The sequence below is a fragment of the Acartia tonsa genome, chromosome 9 (assembly GCF_053477335.1).
Source record: "Acartia tonsa isolate MP-2025a chromosome 9, ASM5347733v1, whole genome shotgun sequence".
NCBI classification, from domain to species: Eukaryota; Metazoa; Arthropoda; class Copepoda; order Calanoida; family Acartiidae; genus Acartia; species Acartia tonsa.
Genome location: NC_137268.1, coordinates 40,134,914 through 40,147,294, shown reverse-complemented (window position 1 = coordinate 40,147,294; position 12,381 = coordinate 40,134,914). Strand labels below are relative to the sequence as shown.

Sequence of the window (12,381 nt, the reverse complement as noted above, 5' to 3'; positions counted from 1 at the left end):
TTCTAGAACTCTTCTTATCATTTTCCCCAACTTTAAATTTTTAAAAATTCTTTCTCCACATGCAGTATGGACCTCCAAAACAAAGGTGTCCATAAAAAGTTGTCAATTTGTTTGTCTACGTGTCACACTGTATTAAAGTGGCCTGTTTCTATGCCATTACTTAACCAATATTCATCGGATTTTTAGAAGAAGGAACAATATTTTTCCTTTCAATATTATATGACATCAGTTTTCATGAAAACTAATCTTGTTGTATGATATTATTTGATTTCTAAAATTAAACTTATGTTAATATATGAAAACTTGCTCCAGAGAGGCGAGGAAAAAGTATGGAAAGATATCTTCTCTGAAGGAAAAGGTTGAAGCTAACATTAGTTTTATTAAAAAACTACCAACGGATTTTTCAGAGGTGAACATTTGAATAATAATTCAATTGTAGTGATGTTTTGGTTTTTATCTGATGCATTTAGTCCTTAAAATCCGGCAAAATTATTTTTTTATTGTTATAGTTTATTTCCCTAAAGACTATAATATTGAACTAAGTATTTATTACTTTTTAAGACTAGCGGATTTGCCCCTAGCATCTTTTTATTCAAAGGGTTATGAAGGGGGTAGGAAAATGGCATAAAACTATCCAAGGCTTATCCTTAGGCCACCTGCAACCTATGTGAAATTTTCTTTTAAAAAGAGGACTCAATAGGTTCAGTAGATATAATGAAATATTAATCTTCAAACAAAGAAGCCTTACTACTTTACATAATAGGATACAAGCAAGCTATCTACTTAATATTATACGATTTAATAAACATTTTACAAATTTACATTGCAATTATGTTTTAACATTCCATTTTATTTCAATAATTAACAGGTGGACAATGTTGACAAGTATTCCTCATACAAAGAAATATTTTCTAAATATTCCTCCAAAGATAATACTGTTTCATCAGTGCAAATTTCATCATCAAGGTAATATAATTTCCAGTATGGCTTCGAAACGGGTCAATATCCGCTGGATTAGAACCGGTACTTTGATATAATGAAAATTTATTTATATCATCGTATTACGGACAATTTTCAATGAAAATTAAAATAAAAATCGTAAAATTAATACCAGTTTTGCTAGCCTGGTCCTTCGGACCCTCGGGTCTAACAAAACTGGTTTTATTCTAATAATTAAGTTACACAGTTTATAAATAGATAGAAGATATATAAATAGTACTGTCTGGCTTCATCCAAGTGCTGTAACTTATTTATTTTCTTTTTTTGGGGGGGTAGGGGGGGAGGTAGAAAATATGACAAAAAAACAGAAATTGAATTAGTGTGTCATACCTACTAAATTATTTATTGACAATATATGCCAAAAAGATAAATATACTAATTTCAGATCCGATTTATCGACCTCTAGTAAAACCAGAAGTACCAAGAGCAGCATTGAATTAGAATCTTCATTAGAAATAAAATCATCCAAAAACTATGAAAAATCCTCCAAAATATCTGAAAGATATGAGAACAAGAAATCTTCCAAAACGAAGAAAACGTCTTCAGACAATGTTGTGTGCACTACTGATATTATGGAAACTACAGAAAATGAAGTCAATATTAGAATTCCTCTGGAAGAAGCTAGCATCAATGTCAAGGTATAAGACAGGGAGGACGGGGACATTAGGCTGTTAATTACACTAGTCCCCAAAGTTTTTTAATAACGTTTAGTTAGCTCAATAACTTAAGGGACTTTTATGATTTTTTTGGTTGTTTCATTAAGTTGATTGTCCAAACGTTTTAATCAATATTTGTAATCTACAGAAGGGGTAATAATGTGCATTAACAATGGGGATGTATATCAATTTATCGACCATTGTCTTATCCCTGTAGAACCCTGGTAAAAGATGATGTGAAAACTTTTGTGTGTTTAGAAGAATCCTATTGGTGTTTTGATTTTTATCGTCTTCTTTGAAAAATAGGTGAAGTGTACTGAAAACATCAGCTGATGCTATTATCCAGAAAAAAGAATAAAGGGGAATTTTATTTTAACTAGAGGGGGGGGGGGGGTTGAAATATTTTTTTTGCAGCAGGAGAGAAACATTAATCATGTACAGAATATACACCTCTGAATAGTAGTCTAAATAAATGGTTTCTTCTTTAATTTAGGTAAAATCTTTGGATGGCAAATCTCTTGGAAACAGACGTGTGCATGTTCGTCTTCATGAAGAAGCAAGTCCCAGCCCACCAACAGACAAGAAAAGGAATATTATCCATTATTGAAAATGAAACTTTAGATTTATTTTTACTAGGTATTTTATGCTTCAATGAAATGTTATTAACTTTTACATTCTTTAAATTTTGTTTTTATTCACCCCAAAATGCGAAAACTATGTTGGCAAGACAGTTCCTTTATCAAAGCTTAGCTTGAGTTAGATTTAGAGGACATGACAGGGGTGTATATTCTACATGGGATCCCCGGCTCAGGGGGGGGGGAAAAATAAAAAATAAGTGGTTGGAGGGGGAAAAAATGTAAAAATAAAGAAAACTGAAAAAAAAATTTCCATTTCCCCCCCCTCCTAGGTGAAAAAAAAACTAAAAAAATGTGTGGCAGGAGGGAAAAAATAAATAAAATATAGAGTTATATAAATATTTTTCCATTTTCCCCCCTACTTGGTGAGAAAAAACAAGGGGGGGAAAAAAATAAAAAAAATTGTCGCCGGGGAAAAAAAATAAATCTTGTGCAGAATATACACCCCTGGGACATGATTATTTATATGACAAACAATTCTAATTGAAAACTTTTACCTAACCCACTTCTTTCATTTTTTTCCTTCTTACCCACTTCCCTTTAGTTACATCACAAAACAAGGTTAAATCCAAAATTATCCCCTTTTGATTGATTGATTGATCAGCCATAGTCTCTTAGGGTTTGGACCTAAGTAGTCATGGAGTAGGCTGAGACACTTTTGTATAGCCACTAGGGCTATCAAGCTCCACGTTCAAGCACATTATGACTTGACCCGCTATCTCATGAGAGCTACTCATTATTACCTCACCCTCGCCGAGTATGGCAGGTGTCCCAAATTATGTCACCGTAATGAATGACGCTCTCCGCAGAGGAGCTTGGGATAAGGGTAGTACTGATATTATGTACTTGACTATTAAGTATCCAAACTTACTCAATAATCCCCTTCTTACACAACCAGGGGAAGTTGCGTGAATGTATTCAACTGAGAAATTCGAGTTACCACATGGGGACTAGAACTCGAACTCTCATCACCGTAACTCAGTGCGTTACCACTGAGCTACGACGCCCCTTGAAAATATTAAAATGCACTACAATTTTAAATGGAATTAGTGTGCTGAACTATTGAACATGTTTTATTAAATGTTACTAAAATTTGACTAAAGTGAAAATTAAAGTAATGGATAAATTGATCCAAAATCAGGATTGAGTATGGAACAAAATCTGTGCTATATCACCACCATAGAAAGACTAGACCTCCATTGTTTTCTAAGTAAGTATTTTTAACTCATTAGTTTAGCTATTTAACAACTAATGTATGGCCTTACAATGTTTTTTTTAATCAGCAGAAAGTTTGCTATTGACTTATTTGTTTAAACAAAATTAAATCGTTACTTTAATACCTTTCATTTGTGTAATTTATTTCATATATGTATTTTTACTCCAGAAAACCAGAACCTCCTCCGTTGACTGACAACCAAGTACTGGATGCCGCTGTTAAGATTATAAAGAAGCGCAAACACGAGGAAAATCAATCAATCAATAATGCTCAATCCAAAATGGCGGGTGGAGAAATGGATAGCAAGAGACAGAAGAAATCTGCCATTCCAAGCAGCAAGATTGTGGAGCTGGAAACACAGAAATATTTACGAGATATTAGGACTAGAAACGGAAAATTACGACGGTTGGCGGCTGAGCTAGAAAACTAGATTGATTTTCTGACTATGTTTTAATTAAAATTGTATAGGTAGATTAAAACTATTTTGTTTCTAAGGAAAGAAGGAACTTTCTGAATTATTAACATTAAACACTGCCATTCTGAATTACAAGATATAGCTAATTCTTGCCTATTTTACTATGCATATTCAACATAAATAAAATAAATATAAAACTTGTACTTCAGTTTTTGAAATCATTTACGTCAATTTATCGGCTTTTGTCTTATCCCTTTAGATCCCTGTTGTCCTCTACCTTCCTGCATTCAGTAGACTAATTTTGATATTCTAATCAAATGTTATTCTTAGGTCATATTGTCTTAAGGTTAAAAATTTGACTTAGTGTCTTCCCTTTTGGATTATGATTTGTTTGGTATTTGACGATTTTGTTCAATCAAAATTTTTGTTTTAATACCTTAAACATTTAACAATTGTAGTATTCTATCTTTATAATAAAGTAACAGGATCTCTGTGTGCGTGTCTGGGCCGAAATATCTCGCTAACCGATATTGTTCTCCTTTATAATAGAGCTTCTAAGTTCATGTAAGGATTATAACTACCACCACCCTCTTAAGAGAAATCATACCCCCCCCCCCCCTTAATGACATTTGCTCACTTGTTATGTATTATAAGTAAAGTAGTAGTTAGAAAAATTGTTTTGTAACATTATGTGATATTAGACATTATATTATGATAATTTAAATAAATATAAATTATTGCATTTATTTATTCATATCAACATTAAAAATGACAAAGATACTCTATAATTTGACTTTTCTGTCGAGGTTTAAGTTACAATAAATGATATGAAAAAAACGCCCTTTCGAATTCATAAGCAAAAGAAACTTAATTTAAATTAATTTAAAACTTAAATTGTAGGAAAGCTGCTGTGCTCTAGTTTCCTAACTAGTAAATACCTCCGACTTGCCATTTATTGTTAAGCACATTGCTTTGGTTTTTCCTTGTTGTATAGTAAGCACATTTGTTCTTATGACTTTAAATTGGCCAATTCTATTGTTAATGGTTTATTTTTTACTTGAATTTGTGCTTAGTGCCTAATTACCTTGCCACTAAAGATGGCAAGCAACAATAGGTGATGTTCTCTTTCAGGTAAAATGTGGGCGTTATTCAGTATTTTCATCATACTACTTTCTTCAAAGGAATCAAAAATAATTTTAATGAACTAAAGAAAAACCTCGTAATACAAGTAGCAAAGGTCCATAGTAATATGTTATTAAAATTACTTTAGCCGTTTTATTTTACAATTCTTAACATAATAAGTTGTATTATTATTGTAGCGTACTTTATATATTATCAAATTTAATTCTGCGCTACATCTGTTCATTAGTGCTCTTGATTTTGTAATCCTCAAAAATTAAAGAAGTAAATTCTTCACTGATCTTTCTTTAAATTGTTGTATGAATGATTAGGTATATTTTCAGGGGGTTTAAATTTATTCTGCATAAGATTCATTTTTCCCCTGCTGCAAAATTTATATTTTTTCTCCTAATTTTATCCAGGGGCAGCAAGGAAGGGGAAAATGGAAAAATATTTTTAGAACTAATCATTTTTTTTCAGTAAGGAGGAGAGGAAAATGGCAAAAAATGTTTTCAGTTTTTAATTTTTACATTTCTTCCCCCCAACCACATATTTTTTATTCCCTCAACCCCCCCCCCCCCCCCTCCCCTTTAGCATGGTTAATTATGTAGCATATAATACACCCCTGATTCAATTTGTTTTTAAATGTGACTATTCAGTTAGAATAATATGAAACAAATTTAGGAATAACATTTCATGATTATAATGTTAAAATATATTTTGCATGAATTTAGATAAGATGCTATTCTCTACAAATACCAGATACCAATAAAGGTTAGTCAATATTTTCTAGTTTTTTTAAATAACATGTCTTTGGTGCGTTCAAGTCTCTAGGTAAAAAAAATTTGATTTTTTGTGATTTCTCTCGGGAGGGTGGTGGCAACCTCCCCTAAAATAGTTGTAAACCTTCCCGGGACCTATGATAAGCCAAGCTACTCTGTTAAGGAGAACCCGATCGGTTCAGCGGTTAGCGAGATCCATCGTACAGACAAACAAACATCCTTTTTGTAAGGCTATCAGAAGAGATTTGGCATATAAGAAAAATTATTTTGCCTTTAACTTTTCTTTTAGGCCCTGCCCCATAACCTAAAATATTAGACATACATTAAAGAGAAAATTGATGCAAAATGCTCATAAATTAATTATGTCTTATTTAATTTTTAAAATCTTTGTCATCCCTGCAGTTTTTAATATAACTAGTGGCTGCGCCCACTGTCAGGGATGTATATTTCCTGATAATGTCTCACCTCATTAGGAAGAGAAAATGACTGACAGTTCTTAAGCTCTTATAAGGCAGAATCACGACATATTACCATGGTTAGGTTCTTAATGATAATAAGAAAATGTTGATTAATTGAGTAATAGTGGGGTAATAGTAGAGTGGTAATAGAGGAGGTGAAAAAACTGTTCCAATCCTGAGCTTTAGGAATCTGACATTATTGATAATCTGAAAGTACAAGACTTTCAGTAATTGAGAAAAAATTAGGGGGGGTATGCTCAGGAGTGAAAATAGTTTATGTAGGCTTGCTTTGCTTCTCATGGGTGTGCCTCTGGTCATCTAAAATAAGAACATTTATAATGTACATATAGTACACTGGGGGGGCGGGAGAAATGACCAGTAGGTACTCCCATGATTGCAAGCTGAAATATAACAAATAATAATAAATGTATTTTTAAATTTTTATTTGATAATATTTTATCACAATTAATAAACATATAATAATACAATGTTAAATATTGGTTTTTTTTTTAGTATTTTGATATATTTTTTTTTTTTTTTTGTTTGTTTTTATATTTTAAAGGTTATGTACATGAATTATGCACACATAATTAATCTTCTTCCCATGGTGAGGGTAGAATGAGTGGGTAAGCTTCATTGTCTCTAAGATCATAAACTTTCTGATTGGTCTTCAGATAGTTGAAATAGAGAGCATTAGCATGAAGGCTACTCTCATTTAGCTGATCAATGAAAGGGATCTCATCTTCAGCAAATAGTTTGGCAATACTCCTAGTTCCTCTAGTAGTTTCACGGAACTTATTTTTCCAGTCTGATCTATACTGGATGCGGACAGTGCGAACAATGTTGTCTTTAGACACTATACATTCAGTTACACGTCCAATTCGCCAAATATGATCAGAACTTAGTTCTTCCTGATCTTTCTTAAAGATGACAATATCACCTTCTTCTGGTTGAACTGTTGTTCTGTTGAACCTGGAAGGTCTAGGAACATAGTTTATTATATGTTCTGTTCGTCAGACTTTCCACCAGGATTCTGTCATTAACTGGATCTGTTTTAACAGTCTACCTGGTTGGGCTAGTGATGCTGGCCCAGTGGGGGCTCTACGGTTGTTGCGTCCCATTATAAGTCTGTTAGGACTTATTAGGTCAACATGTCCTAAATCATCTGTTTTAGATGAAAGGCATAGAGGTATGTTGTTGAGCTCATTTGCACAATAACTAAATGCTGTTTCATATGAGACAACATCCAATTTTAAACCACTATAGGTTTGGTGATAGATATTTTTAATCTCTTTTATATTTCTTTCAACACAACCTTGAAAGTTAGGGGTAGCAGTAGGACTTACTGCATGGTCAAAAGTGACATCAAATTTACCATTTAGGGTGCGAGTGATGTCAGCATAAGACAATTAAGTATCTTTACCTGCTTTGACCAATTGGGATCCTGGGTCAGAAAAAAACTTTAGCAGGTACTCCATAGCGATGTGTCAATCGCATGAAGGCTTGTAGAAAGGTGTACTTTCAGATAATCAATAATGTCAGATTCCTAAAGCTCAGGATTGGAACAGTTTTTTCACCTCCTCTATTACCACTCTACTATTACCCCACTATTACTCAATTAATCAGCATTTTCTTATTATTATTAAGAACCTAACAATGGTAATATGTCGTGATTCTGCCTTATAAGAGCTTAAGAACCTGCTAAACTCTAGTTGTTTATTAACAGATCGCTTGCGAGCACGGGTGTCTGTGCTTGCTTGTTGAGATGGTTCTGACTGTTTAGTAGTCCAGACCTCCCTCATTTGATTATAGCTGTATACAGCAAATTTAGAATCTTGATCTGATTCTAAACTCCTGAGGTAATGCTTGTAAAACAACTATAAAATTTACTATAACCTAATGCTGTTAAAGTCAACATTCAGTTATAGGTGTCTTTCAAGGGTTCCTGAAAGACTTTATAACTAACTATAGGTAGTATGTTCTCTACCATAGGTCAGTTTTTTCACTGTCAGGGATGTATATTTCCTGATAATGTCTCACCTCATTAGGAAGAGAAAATGACTGACAGTTCTTAAGCTCTTATAAGGCAGAATCACGACATATTACCATGGTTAGGTTCTTAATGATAATAAGAAAATGTTGATTAATTGAGTAATAGTGGGGTAATAGTAGAGTGGTAATAGAGGAGGTGAAAAAACTGTTCCAATCCTGAGCTTTAGGAATCTGACATTATTGATAATCTGAAAGTACAAGACTTTCAGTAATTGAGAAAAAATTAGGGGGGGTATGCTCAGGAGTGAAAATAGTTTATGTAGGCTTGCTTTGCTTCTCATGGGTGTGCCTCTGGTCATCTAAAATAAGAACATTTATAATGTACATATAGTACACCCACAGCATTTAGGGCTTTGTATTAAAAATGATAAGAAGGATGCAGAAAAATTACCCAAAACCATTCTCCTGTGACTTATATGAAGCTTCCTTCGAAAGGAAAACTCAGATATTTAGTAGCTATTGTTATTGTAAGATTTAGACAAAAAAAAATACTTGCGGCTATGGGCTCTTGAGGTTTTAATTTCAGTTCTATATAAAAGAAAAAAAAATTTGGGGTTTTTTTCTTCTAGGGGTTATTTCTTTTGGGAGGGGTGGTTCTACCCTTTTCTCAATAGCCATAAACCTTCCCAGGACCTATGAATAGCTGTCCTGTAAAGGAGAACTATATCGGTTTAGTGGTAACTGTAAGCGAGATCCTTTGGTACAGACAGACACGGATCCTGTTAATTTTATTTAAAGAAGAATAAAAGAAAAAAGTGTTTTATTTTCAGGATTAGACTTAAATGATATACCAGAGATAGTTCTACCAAATGCAGAAGCAATCAAAGACAAGGTTTTTATATATCTTATATTTCATCCAAAATGAATAATGGTTGGTTTTTTAATATTTTGTGCTTGTTTGACTATATTGTAGCATTTAATTAGATTTCTAGTTTTCAAGCTTCATACATAGGAACTAGTGAGATATTTTTTAGTTGTTAGCCACTTTATAAGTTCCACAACACCTACACCCCCCCCCCAAAAAAAAAAAATGTTTCTTTTAAAACTAAAATTGAAAATTTAGGGGTGATGACTCCGCCTACGTATCTCGTGTCTCCCTAGAGGCCTCCGGGGACATAGCCGCTTGTAGTCAGAATAAAAGATATCTTAACAGTTCTTCACAAGAAAAAAATAAATTTCTTTTTTAGGTTGAAATTGTAAGTAATCCAATTGAAGAACTTCATACGCATCCGTCAACATTATTTTTCGACGCCATACCAGTGGACCCTCTGGATGCTATCCCGCCCCATTCTGAGCCACTTGTTCACCCTCCCAACTCCGCCCACCAGCCAATTTCTGATTCTCTACCGCAAGAAAGAGCGGTAGATGTGATCTCCATTGGTTGGATTGTTGGCTTTGGTAAGCGTTAACCCGCGCGACCGTGACACAACAAGTAGCGCATCCGCTCGGGGAGGTGATAGGTTCGAATCTCGGCTTAATAACCGCGTCATATATAACTGAAGACGTCAAAATTGCTCCTACTGTTGCTCTGTCAAAGAATTTATTTTTCCTTTTTAGGGGAGCTTTATATACCTCTTTGTGTGGTTTTAGGCTATTTTACTAAACTCTCCCCCTAGAGGCTTGGGGAGACTAGTGTGTCTAAAAGCATGTTGTAATTTTAGTCCTAAGATTCAATAATTTTGCAATAAAAGCTATTGCATGCAGGTAATTTTTGTTAAGCAGAAGAAACCATGATTTTCTTGATCGCTATTAAGTATAGAAGGATGAATTTTTAAAAGCGGAGCTTTTCTGTAATTGGGGTTTGTCCGTCCGTACGTAACGGTTAGCTCTTTTTTGTTATTTTAGGCATGTTAGAATTGTCCTATCTATTTCAAACTTTGAATTATGACTTCTTTGCATTATGATGCATGTGATAAAATTATCCGATTGCACTGGATTTTAGAATACTGATTCCTAGGACAACAAAGTACATTGTTATAAGCAAAGCATCTCTATAATTAGGTCCTAAAAATGTAAGTATGTCCTTAAACAATATTCTGTATTTAAGCAGTTTTTCAACAGATTTACTTACAATTTTGTTTCGTTCGACATTTATATTCTGATTATTCAGTTCTGACACTCTACAAGTGTTAATGTTGGTTTGTCCTACCGTTTCAGTGCTTTATGAATGTTGTCATCCTTGTTTTATGAGGATTCTGCTTAATTTATTACTTTGTCCTTCGAACTGTCTGTAATGCTCTACTTAAAAATGTTGTTATGCATTCTTAATAAGTTTATTTTTGTATTTTAGGTTTGTTGGCATTTGCTTTTGTGAACACCATCCTCTTGGGAGCTACAATGTTCTTCACGTTTGGTTTCTTTAATTGGGTTTTAGGTAAATGTTTCACAGTACTCAATCTTCTATGCATTTTATAAAAAAAAGTGGACAAAAAATGGTTAAAAAAAGGAGTTTGAAGTCGTTGGTGGGACTGATTTCTTAATAGGGAAAGTTATAAACATTTATGTTAAGGTATAAGATAATGGGCGATAAATTATTATACATACCCAATAATGGTAAACAAAATTACCCCTTCTTTAGATTTAAATTCGATAATAAAGTTTTTGAGCCTACAAATAAGATAACGTTATTATAAAACTTTGGGTACCAGTGTAATTTATTGTCGAATGCCCTCTCCTTCCTTAGAAACAAGTTACTTAAGATGTTAATTTGAATTCATTATTTTTGATTTTTTTTTCATAGATTAATATTTTAGGACTTTTGGCTTTGGTAGCTCCACCATTAGCAGCAGCTATCACAGCCACTACGACAGGTAGAATATAGTATTGACGGCTACGCCTCTAGAGGCATCTTTGGACACTAGGAAGGTTAAAGTAGGGGGTACTTAGTACTTTTAAATTTTAGTTTAAAAGATAACATATTAAACAGTTTTTGGAGAGGTTGTTTTTTTTCTATGGGTGGGTTCCCTTGAAATTATTATAATCATAAACCTTTACTGGAATTAGAAGAAGTTACATTATAAGGAAAACCATATCGGTTCAGCGGTTATTGATATACTTCAGTGGATAGACAGGCAGACATCCTGTATTTAAAAGTATTGTTTTTTTTGTTTTTTGAATATTTCCGTAAATTTTTTAATGTGCCTCTTAAACCTAACCACAACGTGGAAATAAACCTTTAAGAACACAATGTAATCTAACTTTTCTACCTATACCTAGGCTATTTTTTAATTGTTAAAAAGCCTAAAAAATAATTTATCACAATTACATTATTTATTGAAATCAGAGGGTGGTACTTAAAAAAAATAGCTATCGCCAGCCACCTTTTTTAAGAACCCACCTCAGGTTTAATAATATTTTGTAGCGCATATAAACCTTACAGTAAGGTTAATTTTAGAATTATCAATAAGATGTAATAATAGAATATTTTTTTCAGCTTTAACTGCACCGTTAGCGGTAGCTTTTCCAGCCCTTGCGGCGGCACCTGCCTTGGTGGGCTAAATCCTCTTCTAGTGAACATAATTTAAACAGAAGCTAAGACTAGGATTATGAACAAAATAATTGAAGTCCTAGAACATTAACGCATTAACGTGAAGTTAAAGTTTAGGATAAACAGATTTTAAAGAAGAAACAAAGAATAATGTTTTTTTTATTTCTGTAATTTTATATTTATCCTACACGTGATCTCAGATCTTTGTCTGTTTCAATACCAAATTCAATTACAAGGTCTTTCACAGGACTCGGCAGCCGCGCGTCAGCCGCCTATAAGCTGTATGGAATTCGACCTTCCATAATTTACAATAAGCAGAAAGTCTAAACTTAATCCAAATATGGCAATCCCTCTATTAAAAACATAACAAAAATCAAACGTTTTAAAATTTGAGGCTGCCGAGACCTGTTATTTCCTTTCATGTTTTGATAATTTCTAATCAAGCTTTGTTTTTAAAGCTTAACATTATGCGTTTTTAAAATTGTATGAAACTATATTATTTATCCTTTTCCATGTATGTAAACAGTATTAAAATGTGTTTAATGAATTAATTTTAGTTTTC

The 12,381-nt window shown here is 33.1% G+C and overlaps 2 protein-coding genes across 3 annotated transcripts; both read left to right on the top strand.

Annotated features, from left to right (window-relative positions):
• Positions 1–295: 295 nt before the first annotated feature.
• Positions 296–4,663, top strand: LOC145327538 (uncharacterized). Its single transcript, XM_080171083.1, has 6 exons — positions 296–409; positions 869–966; positions 1,385–1,637; positions 2,149–2,245; positions 3,434–3,500; positions 3,675–4,663. The coding sequence occupies exons 1-6, from the start codon at positions 296–298 to the stop codon at positions 3,934–3,936; spliced, it is 891 nt and encodes a 296-aa protein (XP_080027209.1). The 3' UTR covers positions 3,937–4,663.
• Positions 4,664–5,018: 355 nt separating this feature from the next.
• On the top strand, positions 5,019–12,376 carry LOC145328914 (uncharacterized). Of its 2 annotated transcripts, XR_013882727.1 has the most exons (8): positions 5,019–5,102; positions 5,775–5,814; positions 9,103–9,164; positions 9,520–9,730; positions 10,623–10,706; positions 11,086–11,142; positions 11,766–12,025; positions 12,056–12,376. XR_013882727.1 is itself a non-coding variant. In XM_080172862.1 (7 exons), exons 1-7 carry the CDS (start codon positions 5,058–5,060, stop codon positions 11,828–11,830), a joined length of 564 nt encoding a protein of 187 aa, XP_080028988.1. In that variant the 5' UTR covers positions 5,019–5,057; the 3' UTR covers positions 11,831–12,376. The 2 variants fall into 2 exon arrangements, 1 of the variants encoding a protein (XP_080028988.1); XM_080172862.1 differs by having other exon boundaries at positions 11,766–12,376.
• The last annotated feature ends 5 nt before the right edge of the window (positions 12,377–12,381 follow it).

What these genes read in the sequence shown, in the direction of transcription:
- LOC145327538 (XM_080171083.1), top strand. Translation starts at nt 296, where the DNA reads ATGAAAACTTGCTCCAGAGAGGCGAGGAAAAAGTATGGAAAGATATCT. An exon ending in ACCAACAGACAAGAAAAGGA is followed by an intron (nt 2,246 to 3,433) that starts ATATTATCCATT and finishes CCAAAATCAGGA; the next exon opens with TTGAGTATGGAACAAAATCT. An exon ending in AGACCTCCATTGTTTTCTAA is followed by an intron (nt 3,501 to 3,674) that starts GTAAGTATTTTT and finishes TTTTTACTCCAG; the next exon opens with AAAACCAGAACCTCCTCCGT.
- LOC145328914 (XM_080172862.1), top strand. Translation starts at nt 5,058, where the DNA reads ATGTGGGCGTTATTCAGTATTTTCATCATACTACTTTCTTCAAAG. An exon ending in AATACCAGATACCAATAAAG is followed by an intron (nt 5,815 to 9,102) that starts GTTAGTCAATAT and finishes TTTTATTTTCAG; the next exon opens with GATTAGACTTAAATGATATA. An exon ending in TTTCTTTAATTGGGTTTTAG is followed by an intron (nt 10,707 to 11,085) that starts GTAAATGTTTCA and finishes TTAATATTTTAG; the next exon opens with GACTTTTGGCTTTGGTAGCT.